At 46.3% G+C, this 16,026-nt stretch overlaps 1 protein-coding gene across 1 annotated transcript in view; it reads right to left on the reverse strand.

Annotated features, from left to right (window-relative positions):
• Nucleotides 1–16,026, reverse strand: part of T265_04896 (hypothetical protein) — a gene marked incomplete at both ends in the record, with an annotated part of 30,313 nt that overhangs the window by 10,160 nt on the left and 4,127 nt on the right. Inside the window, 2 exons of the mRNA XM_009169756.1 lie at nt 15,096–15,278; nt 15,314–15,594. Of these exons, the coding sequence (XP_009168020.1) occupies nt 15,096–15,278; nt 15,314–15,594 (464 nt within the window). The remainder of the gene's footprint in view (nt 1–15,095; nt 15,279–15,313; nt 15,595–16,026) is intronic.

Here is a 16,026-nt window from a genome sequence, read left to right on the forward strand (position 1 = left end):
CATCCACCTTTATTCTTTTCTTTACAATAAGGCTTTCAAATAAGTCATGGTTGTACGGCAGTGAAGCATCGGTGTTGAACACTGACGTCATGCTGTCGACGATGATGATGCCATCTTTTGGCATACGCCTTGTGACTTGTGCAAAATCATGGTTAAAAACGTAAAGTCCCAGAAAATGATCCTTGAAATTCAGGGAGAAATGCTGGATGATGTGGAAAAATTTGCATACGCATGTAGGCGCATTAGCTCTGACGGAAGTGTGCACGATGAAGCTAGTGCATGAACCTCAAAGGCCAGAATCACGTTTGCTATTTCCCGTCACCTGTGGCATCAAAAGGGCATATCACTTGGTCTCAGGTAGCGCCTCTACCAGGTTTCAGTAAGGGTCATATAATTTCCAGACACGGCCTCTGCGGACAGATGATGTAAGGACTTCACTCCCATCTTTGCACAATGCAGGTGAGAGGTTGTCCCGACCAGGATCTCAGCCATAAACACCCGAGGCCGTGAGAGATTCCAGGTTCACTGTGCAGAGTTCAACTTCAGTTGTAGGGTGAAATTGAATGGTACTGGGCTGCCCGTTGATTGTTGTTCAAAACGATGAAGCGCATGAACCTCAAAGGCCAGAATCACGTTTGCTATTTCCCGTCACCTGTGGCATCAAAAGGGCATATCACTTGGTCTCAGGTAGCGCCTCTACCAGGTTTCAGTAAGGGTCATATAATTTCCAGACACGGCCTCTGCGGACAGATGATGTAAGGACTTCACTCCCATCTTTGCACAATGCAGGTGAGAGGTTGTCCCGACCAGGATCTCAGCCATAAACACCCGAGGCCGTGAGAGATTCCAGGTTCACTGTGCAGAGTTCAACTTCAGTTGTAGGGTGAAATTGAATGGTACTGGGCTGCCCGTTGATTGTTGTTCAAAGTGCTCCGCCCAGAGGTACTCCTGAAAAGAGCCCGCCGAATTCACAGAAACCACGTGATCGGACTACAGATAGTTCTATGGTTAATCGCTGTATAGTGGATTTGTACCAAGGCTGACGTCCAGGACGGTGCCAAATGGCTGACTGCCCATCGCAGTGCCATGGGCACTATAATCACGAGTGATATACGGCTGGAAATATGCGTACAAACGCAGAAGCCTATCCCGTTTATCTCAATGATGGCATCCCAGACAAACGGGGTTCTCAAATTTGGTTTAGCGTTCTGTATGAGCCGGACACAGGGATTCCATCACCTTCCTCCCGTGGAGTTTACTTTATCTGATCTACAGGTTTTTCAGAGTATGATGGAACCGATAGAAATAACAGCTGACCTCGAGCGGATTATGGTAGTCATGTACCAACGCCCGACGTTTCTCTGCGCTGTGACCAATTATATCGTGTTGCACGGAGCCTGTTGTTAGTAAACAGACAGTCTAACAGTGTGGCTTCGCACTTACGGTGCAAGTCCATACCAACACCTGCTTACCCGAGGATTACACTTCTGTCCCTAAACAAAGCGGCCGGGAGGGCTCCACGTTCGTCTCCTGGGCTTCTTTTGCAAGTCGGGTGTCCGCCTGCGTGTGACGGGTTAAACAGTTTTGAAATATTCTACCCAGCGATCAAGGAGCGGGTTTTTATGGAAGCTGGACAGGCCACTTGTGTTTCTGGTGGTTTTAGTAACGGGCGGTTTTTTGGGTTCTTTTGTATGGACAAACCGGTACAATGTTCTGACATTCTCAGTATATTTAGTTTCCTTCGCTTTAACTCCCTCTTTCGAAAAGAACGGACAATCCTTACGTGACGTCTGATAGTAAGCTGATACACAAACGGAACATCAAGCGTCCCACACGGTTGTTCCGTGTTCCACTTGAAATTTATTTCGGAACAAGAACTTTGGGGGAGCTTTCGCAGAAGACAATTTCGGCAAGATTGCTTTACTTTGGTACCAGCGATTTTTCATGGCATAGTTTGGTACGTTTTGCTAGTCTTCGTTAAGGCGGCAAAGTACCGCCAATCCTTCCTACTTGCGCGTCTATATAGCTGGCAACCAAGGTGATACATGAGCTTCTGAGTTCCGCAATGGCTCACTTGAAGCGTCATGAGATCTCCGTTTAGGAATATCAGTCTTATGGCTATGCGTAGGCTGTGATACCTCCAAGGTGCCCGGATCTAGGTAGGAGGACGATTAGGACTCAAAACCTGAACCGAAAGCAGTGTTGGTTTACTTAAGACCATCAGAGCAGTATATATTTTTTAGTAACACGTACCATACACGTCTGGCCCCCAAACTTGAAAACCCGGAGACTGCAGGTTAGACTTCCTTCCACTGACCAAACAGGTGTGAAGGACTCTATGTCATGAGCACAATCCCCAGCATATCTCGCTAGATTAGTGGGGTTCACAAAGTGTCACATCGTGACTAGGTTCAGTCTCTTCGTGACGCTTGGGAGTAACAGAGCTGCAACCTTCTGGGGCGTCTGGAAATACGCTCCGCTACAATCAAAAGCTTTTGTATTATTTGCTTCCATTGAGTGCGGGAAAATTATTCTTTGTTGTATAAATTTCGAAAGAGCACACTCAATCGTTTTTCCAAATAATTCCTCACAACGCGGGTGGATAATTAGGTAATACGTTTAACGGTCCTGATAGTTGCTCAAATCTTTCCACACAACCACTCCAGACAGTCCACAACAATCTTGCTTCCCCTGGACTGAAATAACATTATTAGAGCAGCGCAGTAACATCGGTCAAATAAGCCGGGAGTGTATTACTTATGTCGTGCAAGAAATGTACTCTGCAATAAATGAAGCAGTTTGCTAGGCTTGCACATCTGCCCTGTTTTTCAACGCACGAGTATCTGTTGATAAATATACCTTTTGACTGGGGCGAAGGTACGGAGTCAAATGACTATACGTCCAGTTGATCGGTGATTAGAGAGATGGGAACCAGTTTCTTCCAAAGGCAAACATCACCAATACTATCTCCGCCTCCATCAAAAATCGCATTGCTTGAACGTCCAGTCATGCAGTATCCAGGTTTTGAGCTCCTTCTCTCCTTCGAACTTACATGCTATCGGGGCCATGCGATAGGACCATCCTTTAAGTAAAGATGCAGTGTCATTGTGTCCACCCACAACGAACTGTTATGAAACCTCATGACAACTAGAACTTCGTCAGGGATGTCCCCTCATTTTTGTTCAACTGTCATCGACGTTATCGTGAGGTGCACGCTTGCAGGGGACCGTGGGTCTACCAGATCGAATAACGGGCTTGAATTATGCAATCTAACCAGCTGTGTAGTTCATGTTTATGCTGTAACATATGAAGTAATTGCGAGGATAAGTAAAGGCGCAGTGTTCGCCAACTTGCATCATTTATGGTGTCAGAATGGAATTTCGCTGAGGCTGAAGGCAACTGTAAAAACGGTTTTACTCTATCGTTGAGGTTTAACCCTCCCGATCCGAGGACATCAGGTGTATTCAAGCATATGGTCACCGGTGTCTCCGTAGCATAACGAGAGATAGCTGGCTGCAGCAAGTTCGCAATGAGGTGGTGCGTAGGCGGGTGCTTTGTAACGAAACCAAATCGTTAAAGCAGTATATCGAACTCACATGGTTGAGGCATATCTTACTTATGTCCAGACACCTACCGAAAAAGGCGTTTTTTCTGTTCCGAGCGACTTTTGACGAAACGTTCGCGTGGAACGAGCCGAATGAAAGTGGCTACTGACAACTGAGAGCTGCAGAATCTTCGTGCTTCTTCCTGGGTCTCACGTGATCCAGCTTGTATATGGTTGGACATGACAGGAATAACATACAACCGATCTCAGTGGCGCGCCTAGTGTCATTTCCTAATGGGACTGTCTAGCGAAAGTTCGCCTGTCATTGTACGCTGGGCTTAGGTCGGGTGAAGTTTGCAAAGGACTCTGAGTCGGTCCCACTGGTGGCGTCTTATTTCCACATGCTCAGATGTGTTTAATTTATTGATGTCCAGCGGTGTAGGAACCTTGTTCTAAACAGTTTTCCTCACGTCTTCTTTGCACTGAGTATTTATCCTATCCTCTTCTTTACACTACCTAGGCTTTCTTCCTTCGTGTTCGTATGGAAGTTATGCATCAGTATGTATTGCTGAGGTATTGCTATCGGTGATCACAGCCGTCCTCTACCCGGAAGACAAGCTTTTTGAGCATCCAGTCTCCTACGGAGGTTCGCGGAGGCCATTATCAAGGACGCACGGCTGGGTAGAAGAGCGGATATGTGGATGAGAATGAAGTGGAAGCCGGCTACATCCTGCTTTCGCTAACCACCAAGCTGTTTGTAGCAAGTCATTATCATTGTCAGCTGATTTGCAGCAAGGCGACTTGAATGACAGCCCCACGCGACGGTCAGTGAGGCAAGATACATTCGTGGTCTTTAAAGGCGGAAGTGATGTCTTCGACGAACACTGTTCAATGACCAGATTCGGAAACATTGCATTGTCCCTATAGGCCAATTTCTACTCCTTCAACAGCAACAACTGTGACGGTTTGGGTATGTAATGGGAACTAACGACGCTGAAATTTCTAGATAAACCCTGATTCGTATGCCATGTCAAGGGTGGCGTTTTCGCCACACGCACAACAGGCCGAAAGGGGTCTCTGGTGAACAAAACAACGGCTCGATTGTCTCCAAAAAGGACGTCTGAATCGTTTGGTTTCAACAACAGTTCAACTGGTCAACTGTAGTTGCTCATCCGGATTTTCGACTCGCAATGCAGCTCTGGATAGTCCATTCGGAACTTCCGATGGCTTCAGAAATAAACGAAAGTCTTTGTCCCTCAGGCATCACTCAGCTGCTGCTCCTGACCAACTCTCATCCACTCTGTTGAAAGATGGAGGTGAAATCCTCAGTCGATCTCTGTTCAACGTAGTCGCCTCTATCTGGACAAAAGAGAGATCTGGACTAACTGGGATGAGTCGACTCTGGTGCCCATTTTCGGAAAAGATTATTGCAGTAAGTATGACAATCACATTGGAGTTAGCTTGACCACCACTGTGATCAAACTCCTTGTGTTGCTCATATTAAGTTGCTCAACGCGGGTACGTGAAGACAGAACCCAAGAACAGCAAGCACGATCCAAATCAGAAAGAGGCTGTTTGGTCACTTTCACACTCTGCAAAGCGGTACAGCAACAGCATGCGTTTAGGCACTCTACAATATTGATGTTTCCTGACTTAGTGAGTGAGTTCGACCCTGCCGACCGGTTGGTTTTTATCACGCTCGCGTAAAGGGTATACCCCAGAAGCTCGTGAGTGTTTGTACTCACACACGTAGGAGTGTTTAGGTATCTCTCAAAAAGCGTCCCTGCAAGCAGTGGTGTCCATCACTGGCAAAGTAGTGGGGAGAACAGTGGGAAGTTTCAAAAACTGGTTTTCCCATCTCTCCGAGCAAATCTTGTAGACTGGAATGTGCAGGTGACGTTCTCCTTTCGGAAGAAGAGCAGGAAGCACAAGGATCCCTAGAAAAGCTGACCAAGGTCATCCAGTCCCTCAAAGTGAAAAGTCATGCTCCAGGAGGTACAGTCTTTAAACATGCCTCCAAGAAAAAAATCGTCCAGCTGTAACACCCTTCCAGTGCCTAGCTGCCATGCTACCCGAAGGAAGCACGAGGACTGGGATACTGCTAGGTTTCCCAAGCCCAGACAGGGGAAGTCGAGAGGCAGAGGTCGGGTTTGAAGACCTTCCGGACAGTGAAGTCACGCTCTAACCACTTGAGCCATCTCACCCCCATACCTCCAAGAATTCAGAGGCTGACATTGGAAATGGCGCTTTCTTCGGATGGCATGGCAATTAAGCACCGAAAGGGTGCTAGAGTTGAACGACGACTGGAAGTTGTGGAACGCCATACGTATCTTGGAAGTTGCATTCGCTCCGACGGTGGTGTAACAGACGAAGTGAACGCACCTCTCGAGGGACGGATTTTACCAGTTTGCACTACCTGTGGCACAAAAGAGGCACTACACTGACTCCTAAAGGACGCGTGTGTCAGACTACAGTGTGGGTTGTATTGCTGTGCGGCTTCAAGACTTGGCCATTTCGGATAGACGACCTAGGACGTCTTTTGGTAGTTGACCACTGATTTCTCATAAGCATGGCTGGAATCGGTTGGAACCAGCGAATTTGGAATGAGGTGATCATGGAACGTGTGTTTCGTGGAGCAGATCGTACTTCACACTAGGAACGCATCTCATGCTGTAAGCTAAGATGGGTTGGCCATGTGTCATACATGCTGAATTACCGCCTTCTGAGAACAATGTTGTTTTCCGTGGAAGGCAAGAGGTGGAGAGAATTTGACATGACAGAAGAGAATGAAGGGTGTCACAAAAGGTTTGGGAGCCGTTGGGGCTGTTCACCTCCCAGGATTACGCCCAACTGACCTGTGCTTGGCTGGAATACGGCGAATAACTGATATCATTGGCATTCGTGCTGTCATTTCTTGTCTACATTGTCTAAAGGTGTCGGCAAATTGAACATACGTTGTAGGCTAGCTTTAGATTCTTCTCCCTCTGCCATTTTCCTTCCATTACCACGTTTTATTGTTGTATGGCAGTGAGACACCTCTTGTTCTTCTAATTTTGCCGTGAATGAGGATGAAGGTGATGGCTACTTTCACGTAGGAAGCCTTTTGACAAATGGTCGTCTCTGTGCGGTTCTTCTGACAGCCTTTGTGAAGGATTCTTACAAGTGGGAAGTTGACCACTGCTGTTTGTCGCGTCTGCTTACGCCCCATGAAACTGGAGACATATCAACATCAAAGTTAACTTTTATGAAGACTTGAGCGGTCCGTTACGCCGGCCTAAAACCTCATATAGCACTGTAGTTACCAGAGACGTGAGTGCACAAATGAACAGGCTTAATGCATCCGTGGCTCAGTTGGGTGGTGGACTTTGATTGGACTCAGTACAAACAGACAGCGGTTGTTTGCAGATCGCACCTGAGGAAAGCACTAGAGCCTACCAGTGTAATAAAGCCTTCTTCACGAGTTAACCCAGGCCTTGGATAAGCAAGCAGCCCCATTGGCTGGGGTCTTTCACAGTTGATATAATAACCATAGGTGGTGCAGTTTGAGTGTTCTCTTGTTTCGGATAATCGTCACTGTTTATGTTGCTGTATATGAGTACGTATTCGTATTCAGCAGTAACACCCTTTCGGTGCCCAGCTGCCATGCTACATGAAGGAAGCACAAGAGCTGAGATACTAGGTTGTCCAAGCCTAGACGGGAACAGTCCAGATGCCGAGGTAGGGTTCAAACAACGAAAACTTCCGTTCGTAGCTTTGCCCATTGTCCAATGAGCCATCTACAGCTCGGTGCAACTGAGAGGCTGGCATATCCCGAAGATAGCTGAACCTATCAGAACCGTCTCCGGGGCCATCTTCTGACTGCCTCACCATCGCAGGTTGATTCTCACCGGAGTAAGACCACCGTATTCCCGCACACCACCGGGAGTCCCACCTGTGATACGACGTTACCAAGTGCGCCCAAACGCTGGATATTGGACAAAACAGCGGTACTGTCTGAATCTAGTGGAAACGTTCCCACCGAAGCCAAACATAATTCGGCCCGGCAAATTATCAGACTTCAACTGAAACTTATCGTAGGTGCCAGGTCTGGACACGCAGGGCTAAGGAAATGGACGGGACGAAAATGTTACAAATATGCCAAGATTATCTCGATCGGTCAACCGGTCCGGGGAAACCGTCGGTGAGGAAGAAGATCAAGGGTCAAAGTTGCGTGGCCATCTTCAAAACACACTAAATTCTAAACTCCTTAGCTCAACCTCGCTAGCCTCCCGTGCTAGTCACCTTATATAGAGTTATATGGAAGACGATCAGTCAGTTTCATTGAATTCTATCCCGGATGAAGTCGACTAGTGGTTGCGTGTTATGAAAAACAACTAAGTATGGGACCCAGATTATTTAGGCGCGGGTCTTTTTGAAATGTAACACCTGAGGTAACCACTGAAGCCAGAGTCAAGATATCCGTCCTCAATATTTTTCACAGGCTGACACACAAGAAATGATATGAGAACAGCATGTCGGTGATTGCACACTTCTCGACTGTGTGGATCAACAGCTTCGCACTCGCCAGTTTGAATACAACCGGGCCTATCGTTGATTACCAATTAGTGCATTCCTGTTTATCCGAGTAGCGTTTGGCTCTCTGAAATTATCTGCTTGAATTTGGAGGGGGGCCGATAGACATCTGAATACCAAGGGTACCACACCAGAAGCCAGGGAAGGTCAGAGCATGTGGGCGGCTTTCACCTCCTTCACCGTGTCTACTGGAGTGCAGCAGAGTTATCCCCCATCTCCCAGTTCGCAATTATCCAGGCCGTATTTAAAGAAAACAAAGTGGAAATGTTGAAATTCTCTCCAGTAATATTATTGTTGACTTGATATCACTAATGACCTTCTGGCTGACAGCACCCGAAAAGTACGAACTGTCGTACGCCGGCTGGCAATCAAGGTTGAACAGAATGGTTTGCGTCTTGCCTTCTCAAAATCCGAACTTCTGGTCCGAAATCTACATAGGTTTGCGCTTGTGTTGTCCTTAATCGTTAACATGCTGAAGAGAGCAGTATAACTGCAAGTAGAAAAAATAACAGGATGACCAAAACTGAAACAACAGGTGAAGGTTTGAAGTAAAGGAGACTTCACAGTGCTCAACCTCCTCTGGACAAACTCGACCTCTCCAATGAGGCTTGAAGTATTGTTTCTGGCTATGGAAGTCCAAACGTTTGGCCCACAATCGACGTCAGTGAGCACAGCATTCAGAATATTGCTTTTATGATCAGTTAATTGTATGAAAAAGGTGAATAGGGTTGTATGTGGGGAAAAGGAAGATGTGAAAAAATCATTGACAGCACAAAGGCTGTTCACGAAGAATTGCCCGAACAGTCTCAGTTGGCTGTCGCACCTCTCTTGGAAGCAGCCGGTTTTACCAAACATACACGCAAAACTATATGCAGTCGCGCAGTGGATAGTGAAATGGTTCAATGACCTAATGTGCCTTCATAACGAAGAGACTGAACCTTATTGTGCTATAACAGTTTGTGTGCCTCAACTACTAAATTATGCCCATGCAGCATCCAGCGCATCACTTATCAGCGAAGTATAAAAGCCATTACCAGCAAACCCAGCTGCGCTGGTCATTGCCGTCTTCCTGGATGGGGAGCACGAGACGGGCCATATCAATGGTTAGAGACATTGTCAGACATGACCCAGTCGCGCCCTCAATGGGGCCCATGTATCCAAGCTATTGCCTTCAATGCACAGCTCCCTTCCACAATCCCCCCATTCAACAGTACACGTACATTGCTGTATTTACGCATTAATTTATCAGCTCCCGCCTCCAATGCGCAGCTATCAATCCCACCTCCCCGAATGATCGGTGAACGAAACTGTGGCAGCTACAACCATTGTTTGACAAGAACGAGATTATTACAGCTGACGATGATGTATGATGAATAATATCAGATCGGCGAATGGATAGTAGTCTGACAGTCTCCTGCTCCACCCACATGCGATTCGGAAAATATGACGAACTCGTTTCTTGGAAGTTGAGCTACTCTATTCTTATACCTATTCTTATACCAACATCCACTTCCTTGCTACTAGGCTTCCGAGCAGAAAATCTTGGTTGAGGACCTACCAAGGTTTTAGTCGGTAATAGATCAATCGAAGCGCAGATAAAACGACTATACCTACGGGAAACTGTATTCACGACACCTCAACCTTCGCGTGCTGGCACACGCTGGCTGCCTTATCATGCAGGAAGGCAAACAAGCGAAAACATCCAACTGACGTGGCCTCTCTGTTGTTAGTATTTTCATTATTACTATTATTATCTCTTAACTCGAAACATACTCCTCTAAGGATCCTGTTGCAGACATGCCATTCAGCCACCTAGAAAACAGACCGACTGAACGCCCCAATCCACACCTACCGCTTAGTATCCGTCATTTAAACTCGTAATAACCTTTCAATATTGATACCATTTGGGTACAAGCTGTCACGCAACCCGACTGAGATAAAGCTAGGTTTCTTAAGCAGGTACGGTAGCAGCAAAGAAACAAGGATGGATTAGAACCAGGACCTTCCGGTCAGTGGCATCAAGTCTTAGTCACTGAGCATTCAGACCAGTTCTCTGGTCTTTACTGTAGCCTTTATTTTGAGAACTTTTGGGCAATTAGGTTAAGGTGCTTTTGAACGTATTTCAGATAATCTGCTGATTTACATTTGCCGCCTTTCCGAGACTCGATTAAGAGGGCTGGACAAGGCGACTGCGACAACGTCCTCACTGTTAAGACGCTGTCTATATTCGTATCATGTCATGGCCCGTAAGGACTACATGTGATTTTGAGCTACAGCAGGGCGTTTAGGTGGTTTTGACAGAGCACTCACAAGCGACACCTACCTTGATCGACTGGATGTCTGTAAATAGCCTACTCTGGGCCATTCGACGGTCCACTGCAGTTCCACCGGTCAAAATACCAGCCACCTCTTATACATGATGTCCACTCATGCATCAAATAGTTGAGGGTCCGAAGCAGATACAATCTACCACTAGCCATAATGAAGAGTTATGATAGAAACCAGGCGTTGCTTTATGGTGCAGAATGTAATGCAGCTTTCGTAACTTAGGGGGCACCATTGTTCTGTCCAGTCACCACTTATGAGCAGCCACGAATCGAAATTGATCATATCACAACCTGCTTCCGATAGCGAGTCCAGTTCTTGAGTGCTGATCAGTTTGAAACACACAAGCTGAATGGGACCGTCCAGCAAACTTCCGAAACACGATCCTAACGTAAAAATAAAGCAACATACCGAAGTATACTACTCGACGCTGTTTGGAGGAAAAGGATCGTAACAGGGAAGAGATGACCACAGCTATGCACGGAGCCGCAAATGTCTTTTTTCTGGGCGCATACACAGAAGCCACTGGATTGGACGTCCCTCAAAGCATCGTATCTCATCGGGGTAAGTATACTCCGGTTACATGGTCATAGACATCAGCTCAAAGAAGGCTTCTGTATGGAAAGAAGCGTGATTGAACCATAGGGTTCAGGAAATCGAGGAGCAGAATGCAATCAGGAATGAACGGAACCAGGAGATAGTGTTATTGAGTTAGTCAAATATTATATTGGAACCATAGTGTGTCAAAAGTCGATTCAGATGGCTGGACAACAACAACTGCTCCCGAACTTATGTCTTTAACTTGGCCCGCTCGAACTGGACCATCACCCGTCAGTTCAGATCGGCCTCTCAGCGTATGGAGTGATATTATTAATTTCCGCCTTGGAACGTCATTGGATCGCCTGGCGAGATGAGCATGCACCAACATCAGCCGACAATAGTCTATGGTCTGCCTTGTTTGTTTGGAAGCAACAATAGGTTCTGCAGAACCATCATCGTGTCCCAATCGAAAAATGTGGAAGCGTCCGTTCCGACCATAGGGTTATAGGTCATACACCTGTCATACTAGCCCCCTAAAACTGTAGAGCCTAAATTTGATGCATGAGGGGCCAATTCAAGGGCATTGGGTCGGATTTCAAGAAGCATGCAGCGCGTTGATCATAAATTTGCATTAAGTCAAAGGCCCGGGTTGCAAGACGCATGCCGTTAACCATCAATAGCTGATTCCCTTGAAATCGAAGTGGCTTTTGATCACGAAAAGGTAAGCCATCACATAGTTGCGCAAAGAGGAGTGCTCATGAAAGCCGTAGGTACATTTCTGGTCGTGTAAGAGTTCACAATGGATTGTTCAAAGCCTTTTCACGACGAGCTGGATTTACCAGACCTATCCTTTTTCTTCTTTACCATTCAGTTTTGTTCTGGAATGTACTATAAAAATCTGAAGATCGAAGTGACACCTGGGAGATGTATGGTGGACTAGGACCATGAAGATGACATTGTTCTACTAGTTGTCGATCATTAGCTCTTGCAACCTACCCTACCTTGAACGTCGGAACTGGTCCCATTTCAACATGAGATTGTTGACCAAGTGGCGCATCTTGGCTGCTACATAAGCCACGACTGTTTCGTGACAGATGATGCCAGTGCGCACATTCGTAAACCGAAACAATACTCCCCAGATTGCCGTTCGTAGCCCCAAAAGTAATCCTGATGAAACTGGAGGATCGTGCATGAGTCTGTTGTAACAGCAGGCTTACTTTGCAGATCCAGACCTTGGTGATAATCAGCGCTTTCGTGGCGTAGTGGCAGTTAGCCCATTGTAACATGTACATAACAAAGTGGTGCGTCGGCGGACAATCGGCACCCGGGCTGGATTGCCGGGGCAGCAAGTAAAATGTGTCAGACCAAGTTGGTTGGGACACATTTAAGCACTACCTAGAAAGACATTGTTTTTCATCAGAGAGAGAGAGATCACTCAGATGCCTCTTTCCTCGATCCCTAGCCCCTACGTCAACGGGAGGCACTAGGGCTGGGGTGTTGCCAGGTTACAAAGTCTATAAAGGAGCAGTTTGAGATGCTGAGTTTGGGTTCGAACCAGGGATATTCCGGTAAGTTTGCGATTTAACCATTGAGTCATCTCGGGTTCGGTTGTCATATCCACTGATTCAGTATGTCCACCATCACCCCAACAGTCTTTCAACTCAACTTGAGCTGAAAATTGCACCAAAGACGGTGTTAAACAGGTAGCTAAGGGCACAATAGTGTTGCGAAGGCAGACATGCCCATTCTGAATTAATGTTACAGGAGAACAAGCGTCAAATTGATATAGACGAATCCAACAACAACCACGTGCAACAATATCCTGATTGCAATGCAAAAGTGCTTTAATCAAAAGGCCAACTGATCACATTTCAGCACCCTAAACCCCATTTGCTAGGAGCCTCTCTTCTCGGAGAGAAGGTAGTACACCTAGAGATGACACGCTCAATCATGCAACATACCCCTTCGTATCAATGAAAATAATTCCCACATGGCAAGTATTTGCCAACAGATCTAATTTTTAATTGATGTGGCTCGAAAGCAATGACTAATGCAAGGCCATTCGAGTCAACAAGGAACACTTTCATCCTGTTTAATGGTCAGACACTACCGAAAAAGTGGTTTGCATGCACGGTATTCTACTTACCGAGATGATCCGCGGAAGGAAACATTCCGTCAAGGAAACTATTTTGAAGGTGTGAAATTTTTTTGCACTGAGATATCAGATTTTTTTAGTTGAAATAAAACATCGTTCAATTGTAGCACCTTTTCAATGCCTAGCTGCTGTGCTAACTGAAGGAGGTACGAGGGCTGGGATACTGTCAGGCTACCCAAGCCTAGACGGGAGCAGTCGAGATGCTGAGTTTCGGTTCGAACCACGGAGCTTGCAGCTCGTAAGCTAATGCATCATCCACTGAGTTATCCATTTTAATTGACCATCACTTCAAGATTAGGTAATAAGCACTAAGCAATTAGAGTAATAGCCTTCATGACGAGAGCTGATTGGATCCGAGCTTTGAACAAAACAGCACTAAAGGCTTGAATCCTTCACAAAAATCGTTCAGCCGTGGCAGTTTTTCGGTGCCTAGCTGCCATACCTGCCAAACGAAGCACGAGAGCTGGGATACTGCCAGTTTGCTCAAGTTTAGACGGGAGAAGTCGAGAGATAGATGTCAGGTTCAAACCATGGATCTTTCGGTCAGTAAATTCGCGCTCTAACCTCTGAGTCATCTCGCCATCTTTCACAGTTGATGCACCAATCAAAGGTGACACCACATGGGGTAGGATAAAGCAACAATTATTTTCTGGCTCCCTATAATTACCATTGTTAGCGTTGCTGTATATGGGCACGTATTTGTTGTTGGGCTGTAGCGCCATTTCGGCACCCAGGTGTCATGCTACCTGGAGGAAGCACGAGGGCCAGGATGCTGCCAGCCTGCCCAAGCCTGGATAGTAGCGCAGATGCCAAGATTGGATTCAAACCACGGATCAGTTAATTGGAGCCTTAAGAAGTGAGACACATCGAGCTCGTGTTTATGATAAATGACTGCTAATGACTGCTGGTGGTATTCGGATAAAAGAGAAACCAACTAGACCTAACCGAGTCACGGCTGAATTATTCGTCTGTGATACTCTTCAAATGAATGCACTGTATGCGCGGCAGTTCGTGCTTCAATTGGTACGATATTCAATATATCGTATTATATCTCTTTGAAGGAAGAGTTACTGAAAAATCCTCGACCGATTTCATAACTTTTCGGGCGGTTTCCCAAGTAGCGCAGCAAGTGAAACATGAGGCAACCTATATGCGGCACATTCTGTTGAAGAACATCATAAAAGATGAAATTCAGGTGGGGTTCAGTTGAGTACCAAGTGAAAAACGAATAAGCACTCAAACGCGAGTAGTTCGCGAATCTCGTACAATTTGGGTTCAACATGCTGGCAGAAACTCGGGAATTGCGCCTACTTGATGAACACCTGGGAGGGCACAGCCGGTCGTGATCTGTCGAAGAGTTCTCAGCAACCTTATAAGTAGTTTCCTTCAGGAAAAGGTAAACATAGGTTGTTCAGCAGTGAACTGATTAGAGCTTCGGAGCATCTTATAAGTTGACCAAATTGCGTGAATCACAGACATTTGAGATTGCACGGAATCTGGCATAAATGAAATTTCATTGCCACAGTGCTTAAAACATTTTCACGTCCGTCTACTACACAACAAAAGTGCACGGGAGAAAAAGTGAGAATAGCCAATTTGCCATTTCCTTATTGGTTTGATGAAAAACGCATGCAGGTCACAGTTCCGGCTTCTGACGATCCAAGAGAGCGTCTGAGGCAAAAGGGTCATTTCGTCTAGGAAACCACGATACATTAAGGAATCACCTTGCCACAAAACAATCAAGCATTCTACATGGGAACTGAAAAACAAATATGAATACCAGGAATAACGAAATAAAATTACCCACGGAAATGAGCCTTTACGGTTTAAGTTCCCACCCGCAAAGAGACCAGAATCTTTTGACTTAGTAACTACAGTTCGGGGACTCAGTGGGTCGTCTATTGCCGCAACAAGGTTGGTAGTTAACCCTACAGCTTTGCCTGGATAATTGTAACTTACCCGCTCACGTAGACGACGTTTCAACTTTTCTTCATAACGATGGAGATCCTCGTCAGCGTCGTCACTCAGAAGCATGTCAGCACTCCAATCGTCTTTGTTTCGGTAGCGCTCCAATCTTTCTTTCGCTCGGCGAATCTCGATAAATGGGTCGTAATCCGGATGAAAACGGCGTTTGCTTCCAATCTACAAAATCAAGTAATTGCTAAAATAATTGCTACCGAAGACGCTATACTGTGAGACCGGTCGTGCTCAGATGTGGTTTCCTGTCGAGAACGATGTCTGGTACGGTACCTAGGGGAAGATCCACAGTCTCTGACAGGAGTAGACATTCGCATTGACTTTTTCCCAAAATTAGGGAGTGTTGCGCGACGGGAGCGACTCTCGCTCACATGTGCAGAACTTTCTAGGTTGGATTTCATCTCCTGTTTCACAGTTGATGTGCCCGAACTTCCATCCTTTGCGGCAACGCTAAGGATATTAAATGACAAGTAGTGAACACCTACTTTGATTCACGTAGTGCATAAACCCTGGCTCTGTCTTTATGCAAGGCCCCTAGAAAGACTGCATTCTTTACTGGCGCTGACTTCCTGGCTCTTCTGTTGTCCGACTCCATTTCGATCAGCTGGGACGCCTCAGTTCGCAAACCCCGCGGAACCACCAACGCAAGCGATTGCGGTCGCTATTAACAAGTTCTATCACAAGATGACCTAGAACACAGTTCTTTTTTTTCACGGATTGATACACAGGATCGACGTACGTCCTAGTAGACAACTTGGTTGGCGTACTCCAGGAGCGGTCTGACGTAGGCCCCATAGAGTACTTGGAAGTCCATGCGAGTAATAACGGAGAAGGTACGTCGGATCATCCGTAAAACGGCGAATGCCTTTTGGGCCGATTTCTCATGGTGTAGTGCGAAGGACAAGTTTGAGGA

The sequence above is a fragment of the Opisthorchis viverrini genome (assembly GCF_000715545.1).
Source record: "Opisthorchis viverrini unplaced genomic scaffold opera_v5_86, whole genome shotgun sequence".
NCBI classification, from domain to species: Eukaryota; Metazoa; Platyhelminthes; class Trematoda; order Opisthorchiida; family Opisthorchiidae; genus Opisthorchis; species Opisthorchis viverrini.